Source organism: Drosophila serrata, unplaced genomic scaffold, assembly GCF_035046125.1.
Source record: "Drosophila serrata isolate PLE 108 unplaced genomic scaffold, ASM3504612v1 contig_245, whole genome shotgun sequence".
In the NCBI taxonomy this organism is placed as follows: domain Eukaryota; kingdom Metazoa; phylum Arthropoda; class Insecta; order Diptera; family Drosophilidae; genus Drosophila; species Drosophila serrata.
The window spans coordinates 3,300,967-3,320,516 of NW_028257143.1; the positions used below are offsets into that span (position 1 = coordinate 3,300,967).

Below are 19,550 nucleotides of genomic sequence, written 5' to 3' on the forward strand. Positions count from 1 at the left end.
TTCAGCTAAAGGAAGTGGGGATAGGGTCACGTAGTAGCCGAAAGCCTCAGGATGGGGCAGTATTAGGAACTTCCGGCAGCCCAAGCCCAAGATTTTTCATAGTTTTGCTTTAGCTAAAGTTATGATAAATGAAAAGCAGTTGCAAACAGATGTTTGTGATAACTACTCACACCCAGCAAAGATTCATACCGGACTCCAGCTCGGACTATAAGTTTGTGAAAAATGAGTTCAGATGATTATTTGATGGAAGCTTCACCGCGTTAGAGCAGCTATCAAAAGCCATTACTTATACTCTTACAAAAGCGTATGAAAACAGTAACTGAAATCCAACTTGATTAAAATGAATAAATTGTAAAAAAACTATAATGTCAAGAAACACATAAGGTTGTGACTTTAGCGTAAGCGTATTTTCTCTATTTATTTGCGGTCCTCGCTGAAAACTCATTTGGGAACTGAAATTACACAATTTGAAAGGCACAACTTTTAAAACCCTGGTAAAGCTGGTCTCACTTTCACAATTTTACAATTTTTTTTTACAATTTTGGCCCTTTGACATTCGATTCTTAGGCGCCTCGCCCACAAAGCAATAGCCGTCGGGCATGCAATGAATCTTCAAAGACGCTTCCAAGAAGGTCCTGGCCGAGGGTACCCGCAACAGACACCCATTTCGTGGGTGGTGAGGTTAAGGACAGACAATCGTGCAGCGGGAAAGGGCTGAGAGCGTATAAAGCGAGCCCCTCTTCCCTTACCACCTTATTATTTCATATAATTTCACTTATTTCTGGCTGAAAATTGGCCTGGCCAGGCACTTTGAACTTAGACAGACAGCAGGGCGGACCACGGCTTCAGTCCTCGGCACAACTGAACAATGAAGGCCAACGCAATTACTGAAGTGGATAATTAGAGTTTGACGTGCGCTGCAAGGAGGCGATGAGGTTTCGCTCAAACATGTGACTGAATAAATACTAAGGCAAAAGTATATACAACAGAAAGCAATTAAAGCACTTAATTTCGACTGCAAATATGTATGCCTTTTTATGCCCATGAAGATGATATGTACACACCGAGCCGGAAGCAATTAATTTTCACTTCTGCTTCCAAGTTTAATAATTCTTAAACTCTAAATAGTAGCATTTGTCCCATACCCCAACCAACAGCAGCACAATTCATGTCTGAGGAAAGCCTTGAAATTTAAAATTTAATTAAAATTTCACAAGCAAAGTGACAGAATCATTTTCGGCATAAAACTTTGAGGCAAAACAAAAGGCAGAGCAGCACCCTTATCCCAAGTTAGCCAAGGAATAAGCCCACTGGGGTATTTAGTCCAGACCTACGGCATTGTCCACTTTGTTAGTCCCCTCGCAGATTAATAATTCAAAGGGAATGAAAACCAATTTTAAAATGATGAATTTGAAATTCTTAAATCTTATTAAGCAAATTGTATTAGACAAGGGTCTTTGGGATATACATATAAAGGGAAATTTTTCATATTTACATAATTTTGAATTAAATAATTAATATTGTTGGCAATTGAAGTTTCTTCCATGTTTTAACTCAACTCCAAGTTCTGATGATAAAGCCTCCTATATCTGTCCTTAAGCCTATTAATATTATTCGCGTATCTAAGGCTAAGATTTTAATTTAATGGAAAACGGATATCAAATATAACTGGATTAACTAAAACATTTTTTTGGGCAAGGAAATTCAGAAACATTTCAATACATATTGTTTTATTTTATTGCAGTATTAAGATAACTAACTATATTAAAAGCAAAATATAATTTAATTAATACAAATATCATTGGTGTTGAATCTTAAAATTAAGTTAGTTTTTACTTTATTTTTTAAATAAATAGGCAATTATAAATCACATATAGTAAGGGCTAAACACTCGCAAGCCAAAGGTTCTATTACCCCGCAGAAACATATTTATCCTTTTTGATTGGACAGTTCCAATAAAATCCATTACAGGAAAATGATATTCTCGTTAAGCTAGTTTTCAAAGCTTCAAAACTGATTAAAGCGTTTAGAAACAAACGAACATGCGGTAATGTCTATATAACCATGTTCAAGGCTAAAGAATATATATTCTCTGAAGAGTCAGACACATCTGTTTTATTTCAGACCCTGCAAGGACAACGGCTCATTTAATACGAAATCGTAATACATTTCTCATAAGATCCTGAGATCTAATGATGCCTGGGGAAAATGCACCTGTAGAATCGAATGGGCCTGGTTTCGATTTTATTTCCAAATACCGTTGAAGGCATGTGGCTCAAATGAGGGGGCCTGCGTGCTTCTTCTGCCCCTTGAGTACCCTCCGATTGTGGGGCATGGCATAGCACAGCTTGCTCCAGAAGAGCGGATCACCCCACTTGAGGTAGGTGTTCAGCTTGAGGTACGCCCGCAGCTCACTGTCGATGCCGTTCATGTGCTCCAATTCCTTATAAAGGATAATGATGATGCGCTTCCGCTTATCCTGCAAGGTGGCCTGGTAGGCGATGCGGAACTCCATGCGGGCCCACACCGAATCAATAAAGTGCTGCGACAGTATGATGATCACCCGCTTAGAGTCGTCCACGGTGCGGACAATCTGCTCCGGAATGCAGTCGCCAACCAGCCAGTCACGGTCGTGCAGGCAGATCCTAAATGGGTGAGGACCGCTCTCCAGCTTCGGCAGCAGCTTGCTGATCAGCTCCTCATCCTTGTGCGAGTACGAGATGAAGGCGTCGTAGGTCTTGTCCTTGTCCAGCTCCTCCTCAGACACCCACCACAGGCACAGGTTGTTGTTGTACATCCAGATCTTCAGCTCCTGCTGGAACATCAGGTAGAACACAGTCAGCAGGCAGCCAACGATCACCAGGCCCCCGACCACGCAGCTGATGAGCAGGACATACGAGGGACACAGCTCGAAGGCCTCCATCCGCTGGAGAGCCTTCTTCTGCTTCGTGCACATCACATCCGCGATGTCCACCACCCGTTGCGGATTGGTGCGCACAAAGAACAGGAGGGGCAGGGCGGCACAGTCACAAGAGATGGGATTCCCCGAGAGCGACACCGTCATGGTGTTGTTTGCCTGCTGCAGGAACTCCACGAACTCCTCGCTGACCTCGTCAATTAGATTGCGACGAACGTCCAAATGGGTAAGATTATCGGGAAGCTGGTCACCAGATCCTAGGCTGGTCAGCTGGTTGTCTGCGAGAAAAAGTCCACTCACATTCGCGTAACCCCTGTGCTCTCCGACGGTGGGCAGTCGACTAAGGCTGTTGTTTCCCACCTTGACCACTGTGCTGACCAACGTGGTGCGCGGCAGCACCGGGAGGTGCTCGATGCTGGTGCCCCGGCAGTCCACGATCAGGACGCTTACGTCCCGCTGCACCCAGCAGATGCAGCGAGGATCGCACTGCCACTCCGCCGACTTGTACTGGCAGGTCTCGTCGTTGGTGCACACCACCGCCTCGTAGCTCATGAGGAGCGTGGCCCCGTAGAACTGAGTGTTCACCATCTCGATGTAGTTCAGACTGGGCACGTCCCGGAACACGTTGGGCGACATCGCCGTCAGGGAGTTCTTGTTGAGCCGCAATACATTCAGCGAAGCGAGTGCTGCAAAAATGGTGCTGCGGGTTGGAGGTCAGAAGGATTAGAAAGTCAGTTTAAGTCGGGGTCAGTAGGGTCATCGAGTTCTATCAATATGGGACTAATTGCATACTGCTGTACATTTTAAGGATATCTACATATCTGGAGATATTTTATGAAATGGTTGTGCCTAATCTTTTTTAGTAGTTCTAAATATGTTCAAGGGAAAGATGAATAATTCAAGAGGGAACTAATGAGCATGGTCTTTGATATATATAATAACTTTACAATTTGATATAAATTACATAAAATGTTACCACAAAGTCTAAGAATATAATTATTATCTATTTATACAATTATTGTCATTTTGATGAAATATATAAATCCACTACAATTTATTGAAGATAACAATTTGCATGAGCTACAAATTCTTTCTCATATGTACAATCAAGTTTAAGCAATAGTTTAAATAAATAACGAGAACTTCTTTGAGTCAATTTAAATTGAATACTCTTAAAGGTGTATTTATGGTTCAACATTTTTACAGCGAAAAGTTATTCAAAATGCGGTCTCAAAAATAAAATTACTGTGCCAGTTTATACTCATTAATAAAATCATTATGATTTTTTAAAATCTATTAAAAAGTATGTTATTTAAGTACGCAATGCTAGTGTAACTTCTTGTACTCTTTTAAAATGTCTAATTGTAGCCTAATTTATAACATCTGATTTGGGTTTTTGACACATATATATGTTTTTAAATTCGATTACAGCAAGGAGATTGTCAGAGTATAGAGATTTGACAATCTATGTGTCATTTGTAGACAAAGTGCTAGAGATACTTGTAAGATTAAAGGCCCCTTGTGATAACTAACTATTACTGTTCGACAAACAAAATGTTTGGCTGCTTTGTTGCTAAACACAAATCAGGTATTATTTTGCAATTAGTATCCAAGTGATGGGGCACTGATAACCCCACTCGGCTGTCATTAGAGACACCGAACGCTCGTTGAGCTACCGCCCGTGCCGGAGCTAGGAGCTGATAAGGAAAGCAGCAGCCGCACCACAGCGATAAGGTGGAGAAGACTCCGCTCGGTGGAAATCGATTAATTACTTTGGCCGCAACTTCTCGAGTCTCGCGTCGCGGACCCTATCGCGAGGTGGGCCATCTTTTAATCAGCGAAAGCAGGCGGCGAAAACAATGGCTCTCCCGCTCACTCACCTTGATAAGTCAGTCAGTTTGTTTTTGGACAGATCCAAAAGGGTGAGATTGCCCAGACCCAGGAAGGCGTCATCGTGCAAGTGGTTGAGGGCGTTGCACGACAGGTCGAGGGTCTTCAGATTGACCTGGTCGCGAAAGACCTCCCCCGGCAGCTCTATCAGGTCATCGTTTCCATTTATCTTGATGAGCTGCAGCTTCTCGGTGCCCTTGAACATTTTCCGGTTGACCTTTCCCGTGGCCCGAGCCAGTCGCACCTCCATCAGCTGCTTCATGGACCCAAACAAGTGCGGCTGGAACTGATCGTTCCGGCCGCGCTGCGGATCGGTCAGGAGCAGGCTCAGGTTACGCAGCTGCTTGAGTTCGGTGAGCAATGGATGCCCGAACTTTACCATGCCCGGACTTTCGATGGTCAGGGTTTCCAGGGTGTTGGTCACTGTGGAGAGCAGGTTGCCCGGCAGCATCGATACCTCCACTCTGAGCAGCAACTCGGTCAGACTGTCGAATCCGTGAAAAATCGACTCCTGCAACTCCTGTACGTCGCTGTAGAACTTGAACTTCTTCAGGCCGGGCAGGGCTCCGAAGTGCCAGGTGGAGATGTTCCCGGCCAGACTCGAGTTCTGATATCCGCCGGTCACATTTAGGACATCCCGTGTGACCACTGTCTCTGCTGTGCGATCCCGAAACAGGACCGTCTTCACCTGCGTCACTCCCATGGTGTGCAGCAACTCCTCCAAGAACGTCTCCGGCCAGAAGGAGTAGGCATCGAACTCGATCTTCACCAGGCGGCTGATGTTGAAGCTTGGCAGCCAGTGCACCTCATCTACGGCGTAGTAGCTGAGGTACAGCGATGCTCCTGGCTCGGAGACCTCCAGCAGCATGGCGTACTCATCCGGACAGTGGAAACGCACCACGTTTGCCTCGGCGGCACAGGTGCACGGCTCACTCGCGCCCTGGCAGAAGGTGGCCAGTGGAATAATTTGGCCCGTGGCCTGCGGCACTGGCAGCGTACTGGCCCAAAGGAGCCACACTACCGGCAGAAGGCTTAACATGTCTCAGTCACTTCACTTGGCCGTTTTGTTGGCTTATTATTTATAACCGCGGAGAGTCGAGTCTGGATTGGTACCGAAGAAATCAACTGCCGTGGAACGCGACGTTGAGTGCTAAGTGAACACGGCAAAGTTTCGGCTATGACTAAATCACAGCTGGTGGGGTTCCTGCCAGTCAGCCAGCTAACCGGCCAATTCCGATAACGAGCCAATTGGCTTGGTGCGTCGTTGCTTTTTCTTTTTTTATTTATTTGTTCCTCCTTATCACATAGCCGTATCGGAGCGGATAGCTCCGTTGACATGGCAGCCATGTGAGGCGCCATTATCAAATTAGAGATGGTAACAGCGAAGGGCTGCGAACCATCTTCCTTCCACCTTAAGCTTTCGGTATTATTATATTTGTTTGCCTTTAATCTATAGCTCTTAACATCTCAATCTTGTTGTGTCATCACTATTTTTATAATTTAACAATATACTTTAATACAAATTAATTTTTAAGAACGATCACAAATCCGTTTTTATTCATAACTAATTCTATATTAACCCAAACCCAACTCAAGACGCATCACTTGTTTATAATTTTGCTATCTTACGGAATTTATTTACGGCCAAATGTCATAATGTTAATTGGACGCTCAAGTTGCTTGTTTCTGCATTCGTAGTTGTCGATAAGAAATGTTTATATATTGGCTCTGCTCTACACTGACAACTAAGTAATTTTTATCAAAGAAAAGCGGCAACTTTTAAGTGTTTGCCATGAGTCAATGGACGAAAAATAAAGTGGGAGTCACACAAGGTTTGTTCAAACATTTAGCATAATTTTAGGGCCTAAAGTTTAACTAATTAATTGATTAGCATTAGTTGCTTAAAGATGAAACTTTAATAATTAAACAATGAAAGTGTCACAATTATAATGCACATTTAAAAACTGACTAAGTCGCAATCGATGGTTTATTTGAATTGTAAGGTTTAACGAAAATATTTGTGGGTTTTCTGACTCTTCATATAAAAGAATATGATTAAAAAAGTACAATATTTTACATTATCATAAACTTAAAGTGTCGTTAAATATATATATACGCGCTTTAAAGTGAAGACTAAATGAATAAATGTAAACCTTAGTGTAGGTTTCTCTTTTATTTAGAAACGTTTGATAAGCTTTAATTTAGCATTTTACCTACATTTTCTCCATGATTACAAGCTAATAAGTGGATGTGGATTAAGAAGTGTGAACATTTTAATTCAAACAATTCAATTTATTTTAAGGATCCCTGATGACATTAAATTTTAAAGTATAATTTTGTTAGCTTACTCATTAATGGGTTTTATAATTTCCATAACTTCTCTACAATTTGTAGGTGTTGCCGAACGCACGTCTAGACTAATAGTAAATCATAAGTTATAGATCTCCGAGGACCGTTTTATGCATGAAAATAAAATCACTTATGGAAATTAAACGGAACTCCGTCCATCAAAAGGAAGGCCCGTCATGAATATTCGATGAAAGAGCTCAATATATCGCCCCAGCCGCACCTCGAACTGTCACGCATTGAATATATCCGCTTGACAGGTGTGTGACAGCCCACGCTTGAGCTCTTCAAGTCTCGTCATCTGAGAGTGGGCCAGACGGAGGCACTTACTCAAAAACATATAGGGTCGACTGAGACAAGTCAATCACTTAAATAGCCGCCTTATGCGGCGACCTTGAAAGCGCCAAGAACGACACTCGTTATGGACTTTTGCACATTATCGAGTTGTCAAACTTGCCAGGCTCCAGCTGAGCCGACTTCATTATAAGATTTTCATCATTCATTTCGCGTCAATTAACAGTTTTCCCTCCGTACAGGGAGGACATTATGGCAAAAACTTTTGAACGACGTTTTAATTGGGTGTGCCAGGGCCCGGCAAGTCATGCAATGCAGCATCGCCACAGGACACACATCAAAAGTGACCTTTTCGGGGCTGCCTAAATGTGAAATGACAAACACAATTACACGGCCAATTACACACATGGCAGGCCTCGATGGTCCAAGGTCCCCCCGGCAGTAGGAGCACTCACATACGCAACACAAATACGTATACGCACTGTTGTCCCTATAACGCATACAAATACAAGCCGTTCTTCCTTTACCCATTCATAGAGTTATATACGCACGCATACGCATATAAATGCAGTTCCGTAAAGGTAAACATACTTTGTGAACTTGAAAATTTCATTGATTAGGAAAAATATAGATACAATTTAAAATAAAATTAATAGCATACGTGTGAGATCCTGCGATCCTGCTATGCGATCCTATTAAATGCAATTCATCTCCCACCTATCAGAAGTCTTGACCACTTACCATCCAGCTGCGGGCTAGTACTGACTTTTGACTTTTTGACCCCATTTGCATGGCTAAGCAAAGATGGAGGAGTGATGAGAAGACGGGTTGGAGCACACACATCAATCTAAGCTGAACTCGGCAACATTTAAAGGGTCGTTTCTCATAAATGTCAACACTAAATTAACGCAAAACTCACACACACTGGCGAGGGAGAACTCATGTTTTTGGGTGCTGGCAGAAACCATGTTTGCAATGGCCTGTCAACTGTCAGCCATGACAATTGTCCTGGCAGCCATGCAGCCCAGATTGGCCCTAACCTATTTGACATTTGGCAAATTGCATGCCAAGCCAAAAGGAAAATGCACTTTGAGTAGCGCATTGCAAATTAAATCAAAATACACACAGAGCCCTCCCTGACAACAGCTAAGCTCTCCGCCACATCTGCCAAATTGTGCTCCCCCCGATCCCCAGCTCCCGAACCGCAAATACATTTCAGCAGACGAGTGGCTTTTGTGTGTCAGGGAGCCAGTGTGGATGCGAGTGTGTACTTGAAAAATCTAATCAAATCCCATCCGGAGGAGCGGCGAGCGAAAAGAATAGAATAAGAATGGAGAACAAGATCAAATTTGAGCAACAAATCAATAAAATGATGTATTTTGTTAGCATTCTGTTGGCAGAAAAGGCATCAGTTTCCGTAGCCTCCCCTTTGGAAGGTTCAACACTGCGTATACGCAATGTGGGCCCTTGCGGGAGCACCATAATTTACTTTGTTGCCAGGGATTTAGTGTAAAGTGAAACACAGAATGCACTTAAGTACAACAAGAGGCAGATTGCATACCGGAATATTTCGAACTGTTTCGAAGGATAACCAGATTTTCTGTGAGTCCATTAACCTCGTTTTTGTGGCTAACACTCTTGCCAAAAGGACATTTACCAGCAGTAATCAGAACTATAATACCCTTCCATAGTATACAAAAAAAATTAATACAAAATTGTGTTTTTGTCCTTGAATAAACCAAATCTACTCTTTGTTGTTCTTCAAAAGCAATTATTTCTCGTTTTGTCATGTGTGGGTTGTGTATGTGAAGAGTCTGCCTGGCTACATACAAGACACCAGATGCACGAGTCATTATTCTGCAACACCCTTTCCTCAGGACCCACAGTTTGCGCCACATTAAATGGCAAAATTGTCAAAATGCCGCAACAAATGGTGACCGTGGCACGTCCTGTTTTTGTTTTTGCCTTGCTTTTCCCATCATTTTCCTTACATTTTCGTGGCCAGCGTCTTTTTGTTGTAGGTGTTGCTCGCTCTAACTAAATACTGAAAAACGGGGAAAGCGAGGCGGCTGCCATGTGTGTCCCCGCCGGCGATTGTCGTTCCAGTTTTCTGGCTGCTTCTGTTCTTCCTGCAGCTCCGCCATTGTTGTGTGCAACAGCAGAAAATTTCGTCGACATTATTGTCAGGATTTCTTGCAGCCAGCCAGCCACATGTGTGTCTCCTTTGTCTTAGTCACAATCTTTCTCAGTGTGGAAAGGGATACTGTGTCTCTTTTTTAAGTGTTTCTGGGCAATGCATGTTGCAATTTGTGCGCTCCATTAAATGATTCTGTGGCTCTTTTCTTCATTATTTTTTTATGTTTATGAATTCAAAGAGTGTTCATATATTAACATTAATAAATGCAACATTTTTGTATTATGGCTCGATAAAAAAGCAATACTTTTTTTGTGGAAATTCATCCCAAGGACAAAAATCTATTCAATATTTTGGTTTGTGAACAGAAATATTCAACAAAATGTTACAAGGTAAATAGTGTTTGGGGTTGGAATCCCCCTGCAAGGTTTCATAGAAATTAAGTAGATGCAGTTTGTGCCCTCGTAGGTCCTTTGAAATGCTGGATACTGTCAGCTGCTTCTTTTTTTCCTTATTTTTCGATGCAGATGCAAGCCAGGACGACACTGCAAGTGTTCAAATGCATCGGGGCATGAAGCAACTACGACAAAATGGAGAAAAATTCAACTGAAACGGCTGGCAGTAAGGCTAAAACCAGGCAGAGGCAACAGCAACAGCAACAAATTCGACAGCCAAGTGCGCGAAAAACGACGGGGAAATAAAACAATAAAATAGAAGGGAAAATGATGCTTGATCCTCCAGACTAGAGGATATCTGCTAATGACTGATTATATCTTTAAAATTTTCCTATAACCTATAGTCTGTGGAAAGGTCATTTAAATTCAATTCAAATCAATAATCTTTAAACATCGTTTTTTGTTGAAATCCTGTGAGTCATGCTGGTTAAATATGAACAGACAGGCATGACTTAATCTGAATATAAGTAACATATTTCATATTTACACTAGACACATACATATACATATATATTCTGAGGATGCATACAATATACCCCTGACGTCCCAGTAACTGGTATGGAATAGAGAAAGTACGAAATTCTAGGGCAACAAAGTTGCAAGTTGAGTTCAGCAAACTGCGCACAGCAGACAGCTAGCTCTATGCAGTGCACTTTTTTATTTTTTATATATGTATGTACAAGTATTCGCATACACACTTGTATCTTTGTATCTTTGTATTTTTGTATCTGGGCATCCGTGCGCTGCCCTCCCCCACCTGTGGCGCCCTGATGATGGAAGACGGAGGTGGACCTGGAGAGCTGCAACTGGGAAGCTGGAACTTTTTCAAGTGCTTTGCTGTAGAGTTCTCTATCCGCGTCCTTCACCCTCCTGCAGTTCTTCACTCTCCCCCTTCTCCTGGGGCCTTTTTTTGGGCCAAGTTTAAACAACTGCATGGACAGGCTGTGCCTTGTTGGATAAACTTTCTACTTAAAATTCGACAGGCACAAAATTATAATAATAATAATATTGTACTTAAGCATTTGCAATTTTCTGACAGCCAAAAGGTCAGGCCCCAGAAAGAATGGGATTGAAGCAAAGATGCTTCAGATGTTTAGGAAAATTTACATCCCAGTCGAATCTTTAAAGATTTTTTTAGCCTGTACATAACATAACATTGTTAACATTGTTATTTTTCGGTTTTATACTGATTTATAATTAATTGTTAAATGGCTCTACCGCAACTCCAAAATTATTAAATGAATTAAACGAGAATGGTGAAGAATTCCTTTATTTAGGATTATTTGCGTACCTGAATTCGATTTTAAATGTAAAACTGCAAAATCACAAACTAGAAAAAATTATAAATTATAAAACTAAATAATATAAATAATAATTTTATATGTAATATATATATTATTTTTGCAATTAAACCGAATTTATTTTATCCAAGCACATCCAATTAATTCTAAAAAAAAGTCAAATAAGTCTTATTTTCAAACAAAAATAAAAAACCTATATAACCAATAAGTATATTTTGGTAATTTATTCATCTTAATTGAACTTCAAGCTTTTTTTTTGGCACGAAATAATTTTAATAATTTTTTATATCTTGAATTTTGAATGTATAAATTCTTGAATTCATAATAATATTCTTGAACTGTTTATAGTTTTAGAAGTTTACGTTACATTTGTGAATAAATAATCACGATATTATAACTAATTTTCTTTAACTATTTTATATCATATTTTATTATCAGTATTTTGTTATCAGTTCAGTGTATCTCTCCAAAACTGTCCGAAACTATTACTCCGGTGGCCTTCAAATGTAAAATATATGAATAAAATTGATAATTTTTACTGAAATGTTCACTACCCTGTTTTGATCCTTACGGAAATTACTTCCCATACCTTCTCTTCCATAAATTTCTTAACGGTCTCCCTTTTCTAAAATCATTAATAACTTCAAATTACAGCCTTACGGAAACTTTCCTCTTGCTGTTTGGCTATTTTACTCCCGCTTTCAGATACGAAGGAAATTAATTAATTATTTTGAAGCTTCTATTGTAATTTTTCTTTAATCTTTCAGGAATGTTACTGCATAATCGAAGGAAACGGAAAAGAAGTATTAGATACCGTTTCAATATGAAATGCTGAATAATTATTTGTAATATTAAGCAACAAGGTGCACTCTCCTTATTTATTTATGGAAAATACAATTTTTCGAAAGGCAATTGGAAGTATCAGAAAATATCTATATAAAGTCTTAAGGGCAAATTTAGCAGCTTTGAGTGTATTGCATTTTTTTTAGCCCACTGTGTGCGTACATTGAGTTGCCTTCTCGAGCGCACAAAGCTTACTTTTTTGTCCGCTGCTCAAAACAACTGCAGTGCATAAATTATGCAAACTCACTCTCACACACACGCGTGGATGTTGTGCATCTTCTGCACTTATATTCGCATAAGCCGGAGCAAAGGCTCCTCGTCAATCGGTGCGTGGCCCATTCCTGCAGGCTCCTCGCTCGGCCCGTCAGTCATCCGCATTCCATACTTCGCATGCGCTCAAGTGTAAAGTAAACATACAATAAATTATAAGCGCCGCCCACACTGCACTTGGGATGCCAGTGGAAATTAATGAGACGTGACGAAAGGTGCGCTCGGCAAAAACGCTTCAATTTATGCAGTTTAGCTGCAGCATCATTCGATTCAGCGAACCGCATAATTTCCATAGGGGGAAATTCACATTTGACTTTTCCCATTCCGTCTGCTGGGTGGTAAGGGAATTGCCTGTCTCGCAGTAAATCGCACTACTGCCAGAGTAATAATTTCTGAAAATTCGCATTAGGCAGCGAGGTGTGCAAGGTAATTCTTGCAAACTCAAGTTTCTGCATTTTGTTTGCTTACAAATCGATCTTAAACTATTCAGCCAACAAATTGGTAAATAATTTCTTATGCCTCAAACTTTGAGAAATTAGATTGCTTTCTATAAATGAGAGTTGTATTCATACATTCGTTGTTAACTTCTAACAACTTGTTGTAGCCTCAACTTACAAACTATCCCGTTCTTGTCTCGTTATGCATACAAATAAATAACTTTTCTAAATCACCAAATAAGAGCTTATCAGCCTTATCATTGCTATGAAATCATTATCATCTGCACCAGCACCAACTCCAAATGCAATTAACTGCACAATGTTAAACTTTTCAGCTTTAATTTTGTTTGCACCGCCCACTCAAAACGCCCGACGGCCTAATTAGGAACTTTTTCCGAGCCGACAAGAGCAAGAGCAGCAACGGAGGACATTCTGGGAGCAGGAGCATAACTGCTGTCATCATCACAGGAAGCTGCCTGTCAGGAGCAGCAGCAGCAATACATCCATACCTCCGCTGGCGTCTCCAGTATCCGGATCCGTTATGTCGAGTGCGCGGAAGCTGCAGCGTCGATTATGCCATTCGAGCGGTGCTCCAGCGCCCCAGAGATATATGCATAGATAGCGATATACCAGCACGTCCCCATGTGTATATATTTGTGTACCGCCATAATGCATGTCTTATCTGTCGCATCCACATCCACATCTGCAGCAACCCTAAAACATCAAAACGCCTGCGTGCTCCTCTCTGTTGGTATTAGCTTATGAGGCACTTGGCAGTTTTAATGGCCGAGTGGCATAGGTGACTTTATCAGATACTTTTTTTGAGGATTGAAAGCTTAATTAACAAGGCAGGAAGAATAGCTGATTAAAGAAAGCCAACGAAAGAAGACGGAAGCACTCTCTAAAGGAGTGTGTTGTGAGTGTTTATAGTGCTTTGGCAATTGGTTATTACTGTCAAAGAGCAATATTAGCAGCACTCTGTTTCTTTTTTAATGATCAATTGGAGAGTGTCCAGCTGCACAAATGCTTTCCTTTCAAACTTCTTCCTTTCTTCACTTTGCATTGAATCCATCTAATTTAGTTACATTAGTTTACTTTGATTTATATTCAGAACAAAATACATATGTATCTGAAGCACATCACGTAACGTTATCACGTTATCAAGCTTCTTCGATTGTTTTAAATACTTCGCATTCAATATTGATTATATAATGGGATAGAGTGTTTAGAATGCTATCTATTAAAAAAAAAAAATAAACAAACGTTCTTTTATAACTATTTTGAGGAAAGCAGGAGACCAAGTCCAAATATTACAAATGTGTGAGACTTGGCACTCAAGACCTCACGACAAGACATAATTAATCAATACAAATACTTGTCCGTAACACTATTATTATTAAATATTAATGAGTTTTATAGAGGGATATACATGTAAATTTTTCGAAAATGTTTTTTTTTTATTTAATAATCAAGCAATCATCGTGAACCTTAAGAGATAGTTAAAAAAATATACTGATGATGAGAAAAAAAACAATTAGCAGCATTATAGAAAATGAAGGCCTACGGAGAATTTGCCGCAGTGGCTCGATCTTTAAGTTTTACAGTTAAGGACCCAACAGATCTCGTAAAAAACCCTTATTATATGCATTTATTATAAGTATCTGCTATTTGAACCCATATAATGTATACTTTCTGGATTTGAGGCACTTTGAGTATGAATTCGAAAAAAAAACTTACTCAGCATATTCTTAAAATAATAAACTATTTTGTAATGCACAAAAATATATTTTCAATAAATATCGATACTTAAGAGCCAATATAAATTAAAATATTGAAAGCAGATAAGATTAAGTTTCTACAAAGCAAGGAAACAGTGCTCTAATTAAATAAGTTCATAATAAACACAAAATAAATGTAATTTTATTAAGAACTTCTTTAAAGGGTTAGTTCTCCTTTTATCCTTTTGCGTTTCGCTTAAAAAAAATCAAAACAGATACTGTGGTAAATTAATTCCACTTAGTTGTCGTTATTGTCTTGTGAGCCCAGCATGAATGACGCCACCCGATTGAAGGCCATTTGGACGGAAATTCTATAGCTGGCAACGGCATTGGGCCATAAATCCGCTTATGCTAAGTAGTGGCTCTCATAGTCAATGACATTAAATTAGGGCTGACATCGTTATTACTGCCATAAACAAATATCAATTAAATTTGAATAAAAATGCAATGCATATAAATTCAGTTCGGTGTGGAAACAAGCCAGTCCCGTCCAGTCTGGTCAGCGAAAATAAAGATGCATGGAGTGCCAAATGAGGCGCAACCACTTATGGCATTCGGCCGGATCCGGCACTCACTTCGCACTCACTGACACGCATCCTGTCACGCATTATGAGTTTATTATGTGCCAGCATTGACCCCACTGCACTCGTTTCTCGTTTCTCGGATCTCGTCCCGGATCCGACTCCGGCTGCACCATTGCCATTCGCTTTTATGCTGAAATAAATGTGCATAATTTGTCGACATAAATCCTGGCGTCTGTTGGCCGGATTGGGGTCTTATTCCGGCATGACTCTTGGATCGAATTGGATCGGGGATTGGCTGGCCGTAGTTAATTTGCTGCCTAATTGAGCGGATTGCAAGCGGAATTGGTTCTGCGGTACGTCATCCCAATGCATAATTTAAAAAGTTAAAAACTCTTAAATTCTTTTAAAATAATACGGAGCATACAAACACTATATTCCTTGTTTATTCCTAAAGTTATGTAAGGATAAACACTCACATTCTTGGCAATACTCAGTTACCTAAGAAGTGAAAGTTTAAATAACAATTTAAAGTTCAAATGAAAACTTTCATTTACATTTGGCTTGCCCTTGCGTGGTTCCTAAAGGCTAGTTGGCATTCGTAAGCTGAGTTAACTTGCAACATACTCTAGCGGGAAACACCGTACACACCTCACACCATGAGGTCCTGTCAGTGGCAGGAGTGGCCTTCAAATGCCAACCAAAACCCCTATCAACAAACTAAACCAAACCTAACCAAACCAAGCCAGAAATGCAACAGTTCAAACCATGGCAGGAGAAAAACTTTTGGTTTTGCCTAATGCCAGGGAAAACTCGCATGCACCAGCTGCCACGCCCACCAGGATCGGAACTAGGATCAGGATCAGGGACGGGGATAGGGGTGGGGCAATGTTCATGGGGCAAGTTTCTGATGGCAGGATACGAGTAAGATCAAATGCCTCAACGCTTCGCATGACTGCCACACAATGCCACACATGAGTAGATTAGAAAAACGGGACTGTGGGTGGTAATTGGGCGGCTGGGGGTGGGTGGTGGGTGGTGTGTATGGGGCGCGGTGTGAGACGGGTGGGCCACGAGACGCCAACGCGTCCTTGAGCGCACTTTTCTGCCACTTGCCTTCTATTTGTAATTTTAACGAGCTTGCTTTCGCTTTAGCCCTTGCTTTTGTTTCTGCTGCCGAGCTGATGTTGCTGCTGTTTTGCTTACTGTTTGTGCAGCTCGACGAGTGACGAGCACTTGTACAATATTTGCAGCAGGCGGCTCAAAGGCCCTTCGAATGTCCTGTACGCCTGCCTGTGGGTGTGCTTGTTGTTTTTGGCAGTCTTTCTCCATTCCTTGGTGCTGTCTCAAAAGAAAATGAATTTCCTTCAGCATTTCCTGGCTGCCTTGCTGTGCATTTGAAGGAGATTTGATATGAAAAGCACACACACACACACACTTACACAAGCTGAAAAACTACTTCTCGCTTATTTTCCCTTTCTTATTCCTCGCTGTGCTACCCCAGCAATTTCCGGCGGAAGCGCGAAAACTTTTGCAGGTATTTAAGTGGCCTCTCTCTGCTTCTGCCTGGCAAGTTGGCAAAAATATCTAAGCCAACTCTTACTGGCCAATTCGCCACAGTCAAAAGGTTGGCGTCTTCGCCTCGCACCGTTCTTCAATGTGCACACTTCCGTTTCCGGAATTGGGACAAGCTTAAAATAGGCGACATTGCTATTGCAACCAGTTTGAAAGTGACAGTGTTTAAAAGACTGAAGCCTAGCAAAGATACATCTTAATTATATTGCGTACTCATTGACCACGTCAAGACAAATAATATGGAGAACCTATAATCATGCAATGATTTAAGAAACATAATATAATTACTACTGTCAAGGATGGTTGATTTCCAAAGTGTAAATTTTAAGCATTGCTCTTAAGAGTCTTCTAAAATTTCGTATTTAAATAACTTCTCTGATTCTAATTTATAATTGCTCTGCTAAAATACTCTTATTATTTATTAACTAATGGCGACAAGTTAACCAAACTTGCCACAAATCAGTTAGGCAACGCAAACCTAATTTTCTATTTAGTTATGTTAGTGCATATATGGTGGTGTATATGTAAACTCAAGCCAAAACCTTCAGCCAAACATTCCTAAGCAGAGACTTTAGTAATGATTTGCATATGTCTTTCGGTTGTCGGGACATGGAATGAAATACGATTCCGTATTTACTAATACACAAAATTGCTTTTAGTGGCTACGACTTGGACGCGCCTAACAAATTATGTAAGCGCTTCGATGTGTTTTCCGTGCGAGTGTTTGCGGTCAAGGCTTCTGATTTATGAACAGGAAGAGTTCCAATTCACTAAAATAAACCGGAAAACAATACCATCCGCAAGTCACCTTCTTGTAAGCCAATTTTAATTAAAGCAAAACCTTTAAGGAGAACCTGGAAATGGGTAAAGAATGCAAAGATTGGCAGGAATTGGAAGTGAAGTGACCCGGAAAATGCGGAATGTGCCTGTGGCAGTCTAAGAAGTGGAAGCGAAAAATACAGGACGCAATTTTATTCACATACCTTTGCGAAAGTATTAAGGTGAAATTGCGGTCGTCCAGATAAATAACGATTATATCGCCAGTAAAAATGATTGTGATTGTTGTGAATGTGATAGATAAGGTAATACTACATATAATATATGTTTAATAAAAAAGGGGAGAATTTCTGGTGTAATGGAACAAGACAAGCAAGTTTATAAATTTGATTTCTTGCCACTCTGTTAACCCTTTTAAAGGTTTTTAATTCCTTCCATTTCTTGAAAGAAATGGACTATATAATTATAATAAAAAGTAATACATCAATGGTAATACATCAATACCAGACGAAACAGGAAAAGTGAAATATATACGTATATGTAGATATTGTATATAATTAAAGTATTTGTAAAATGTTAACGCGCCCAAAAATTCCATCGATTTCGACAGAAAACTGGCCTTACTTTGTGGTTTTACGAAATACAAAAAAAGAGGAAAGGAAAAGGGAACACGAATCGATTTTTTCCCAGCCGCGGCGGCCATTAAAGGTGTGTTCTATTCTGCTAAAGGGACAGGTGAGCGTGACCGGGCAAATTACTTAATTAACGCACTTCTCTGACAGAGGCAAACTTTTGGTCTCTGTCAGTCAAGCTGGGCGAGAATTCTGCATTGTGGGACCTCGACCTTGTTGTTTGCAGACTGAATTGTGTGCGAATGTCATTGAGTTTGGCATTTCGCTGGCAACTTGACCTCTTGACCTCGCCGGCAGTCTAAAACCTTTTTTGGGGGCTGGGTTAAAATCAATGGATGTCGGGATACTCTCTAATCAGAGACATTGGCTACCCTTTGTTTCCGAAACTGACAACTGACAGGTCACCATTAGAGTAATCAAAAATGCAGACATAGCCAATTATATGAATTTTTCATGGGGCCAACCAATATCCGAGCCATGAAAAGTGTCAACACGGCCCACACACGTTCGCATATATTGTAAATGTCCCCCTCACGGTTCGACATGTAACGCAAAAACAGTTTTCTCCCCCGTAATCTTGATCTACTTTTCATGTACCGTGCAACGAGCTCTTTGGCTTATTATTTATTGGCTTTTTGATAAGCCAAATTGCCAAGTGTGCGTCTCTTTTTTCCCCACCTTCCTTATGGCTTTATTATGCTCGCCCTGCGCATCGTGGCGGCATCCACATAAATCTTGCGACTTAACTCTGCGTTGTTTTGTGTTTTCAGTTTGATTTGTTTGTGAGTCCTTCCAGTGCCATAAAACAATTACTCGGACCTCTTTAAAATCGTATTTGGTATTGACCGTGGCAAGCTGGAAAAGGCAAAGTGCCGGATACAAGCACACAATCACAGGACCCGGAGTTTTATTGTCGATTTGAAACAGTCTGTTGGCCAGGCAGGCCCTGGGGACAATTCTCGCATGTCTGTCAACATGCTCTACAAATTTGCTCTCCCATTCATTATTGATATTTGTTAAACATTCTCAGCCATGAGTCGAGTTGATTAAAGTGCCACATAAGCGTTAATCCATATTACGCATACGCCTAGTAAGCCGGTTCTATGTATTATATATTTGGATCTATTTCGACAACTTCCTAGAAACTTTATAACTACGGGACCTAGTTGTAGTACTTTACCAGGGCTACAATGGAGCATACGTGTGAAAGTATTGATTAATTAAACTATTGAAAGTAAAGAAATTCTAAAGGGATCTGAAATTAAATGAATTCCAACGAGGCTGTATAACCAAATATTTATAATACAAGCAAATTACTTGTTATACGATTTAAGATTTACAGTATGTAAAAGCAAACTAATTTACTTCAATTCTCGTTGG

At 40.5% G+C, this 19,550-nt stretch overlaps 2 protein-coding genes across 4 annotated transcripts in view; both read right to left on the reverse strand.

The window, feature by feature from the left end:
- Positions 1–19,550, reverse strand: part of LOC110185134 (uncharacterized) — an 89,843-nt gene that overhangs the window by 59,309 nt on the left and 10,984 nt on the right. The gene's annotated exons all lie outside the window — the stretch shown is intronic.
- Positions 1,403–6,194, reverse strand: Tehao (tehao). Its single transcript, XM_020953758.2, has 2 exons — positions 4,798–6,194; positions 1,403–3,617 (listed from the first exon to the last, which is right to left on the reverse strand). The coding sequence occupies exons 1-2, from the start codon at positions 5,844–5,846 to the stop codon at positions 2,276–2,278; spliced, it is 2,391 nt and encodes a 796-aa protein (XP_020809417.1). The 5' UTR covers positions 5,847–6,194; the 3' UTR covers positions 1,403–2,275.

Coding starts and splice junctions, on each gene's coding strand:
- Tehao (XM_020953758.2), bottom strand. CDS start 5,846: ATGTTAAGCCTTCTGCCGGTAGTGTGGCTCCTTTGGGCCAGTACGCTG. Junction 3,618..4,797: donor AAACTGACTGACTTATCAAG/GTGAGTGAGCGG, acceptor TCCAACCCGCAG/CACCATTTTTGCAGCACTCG.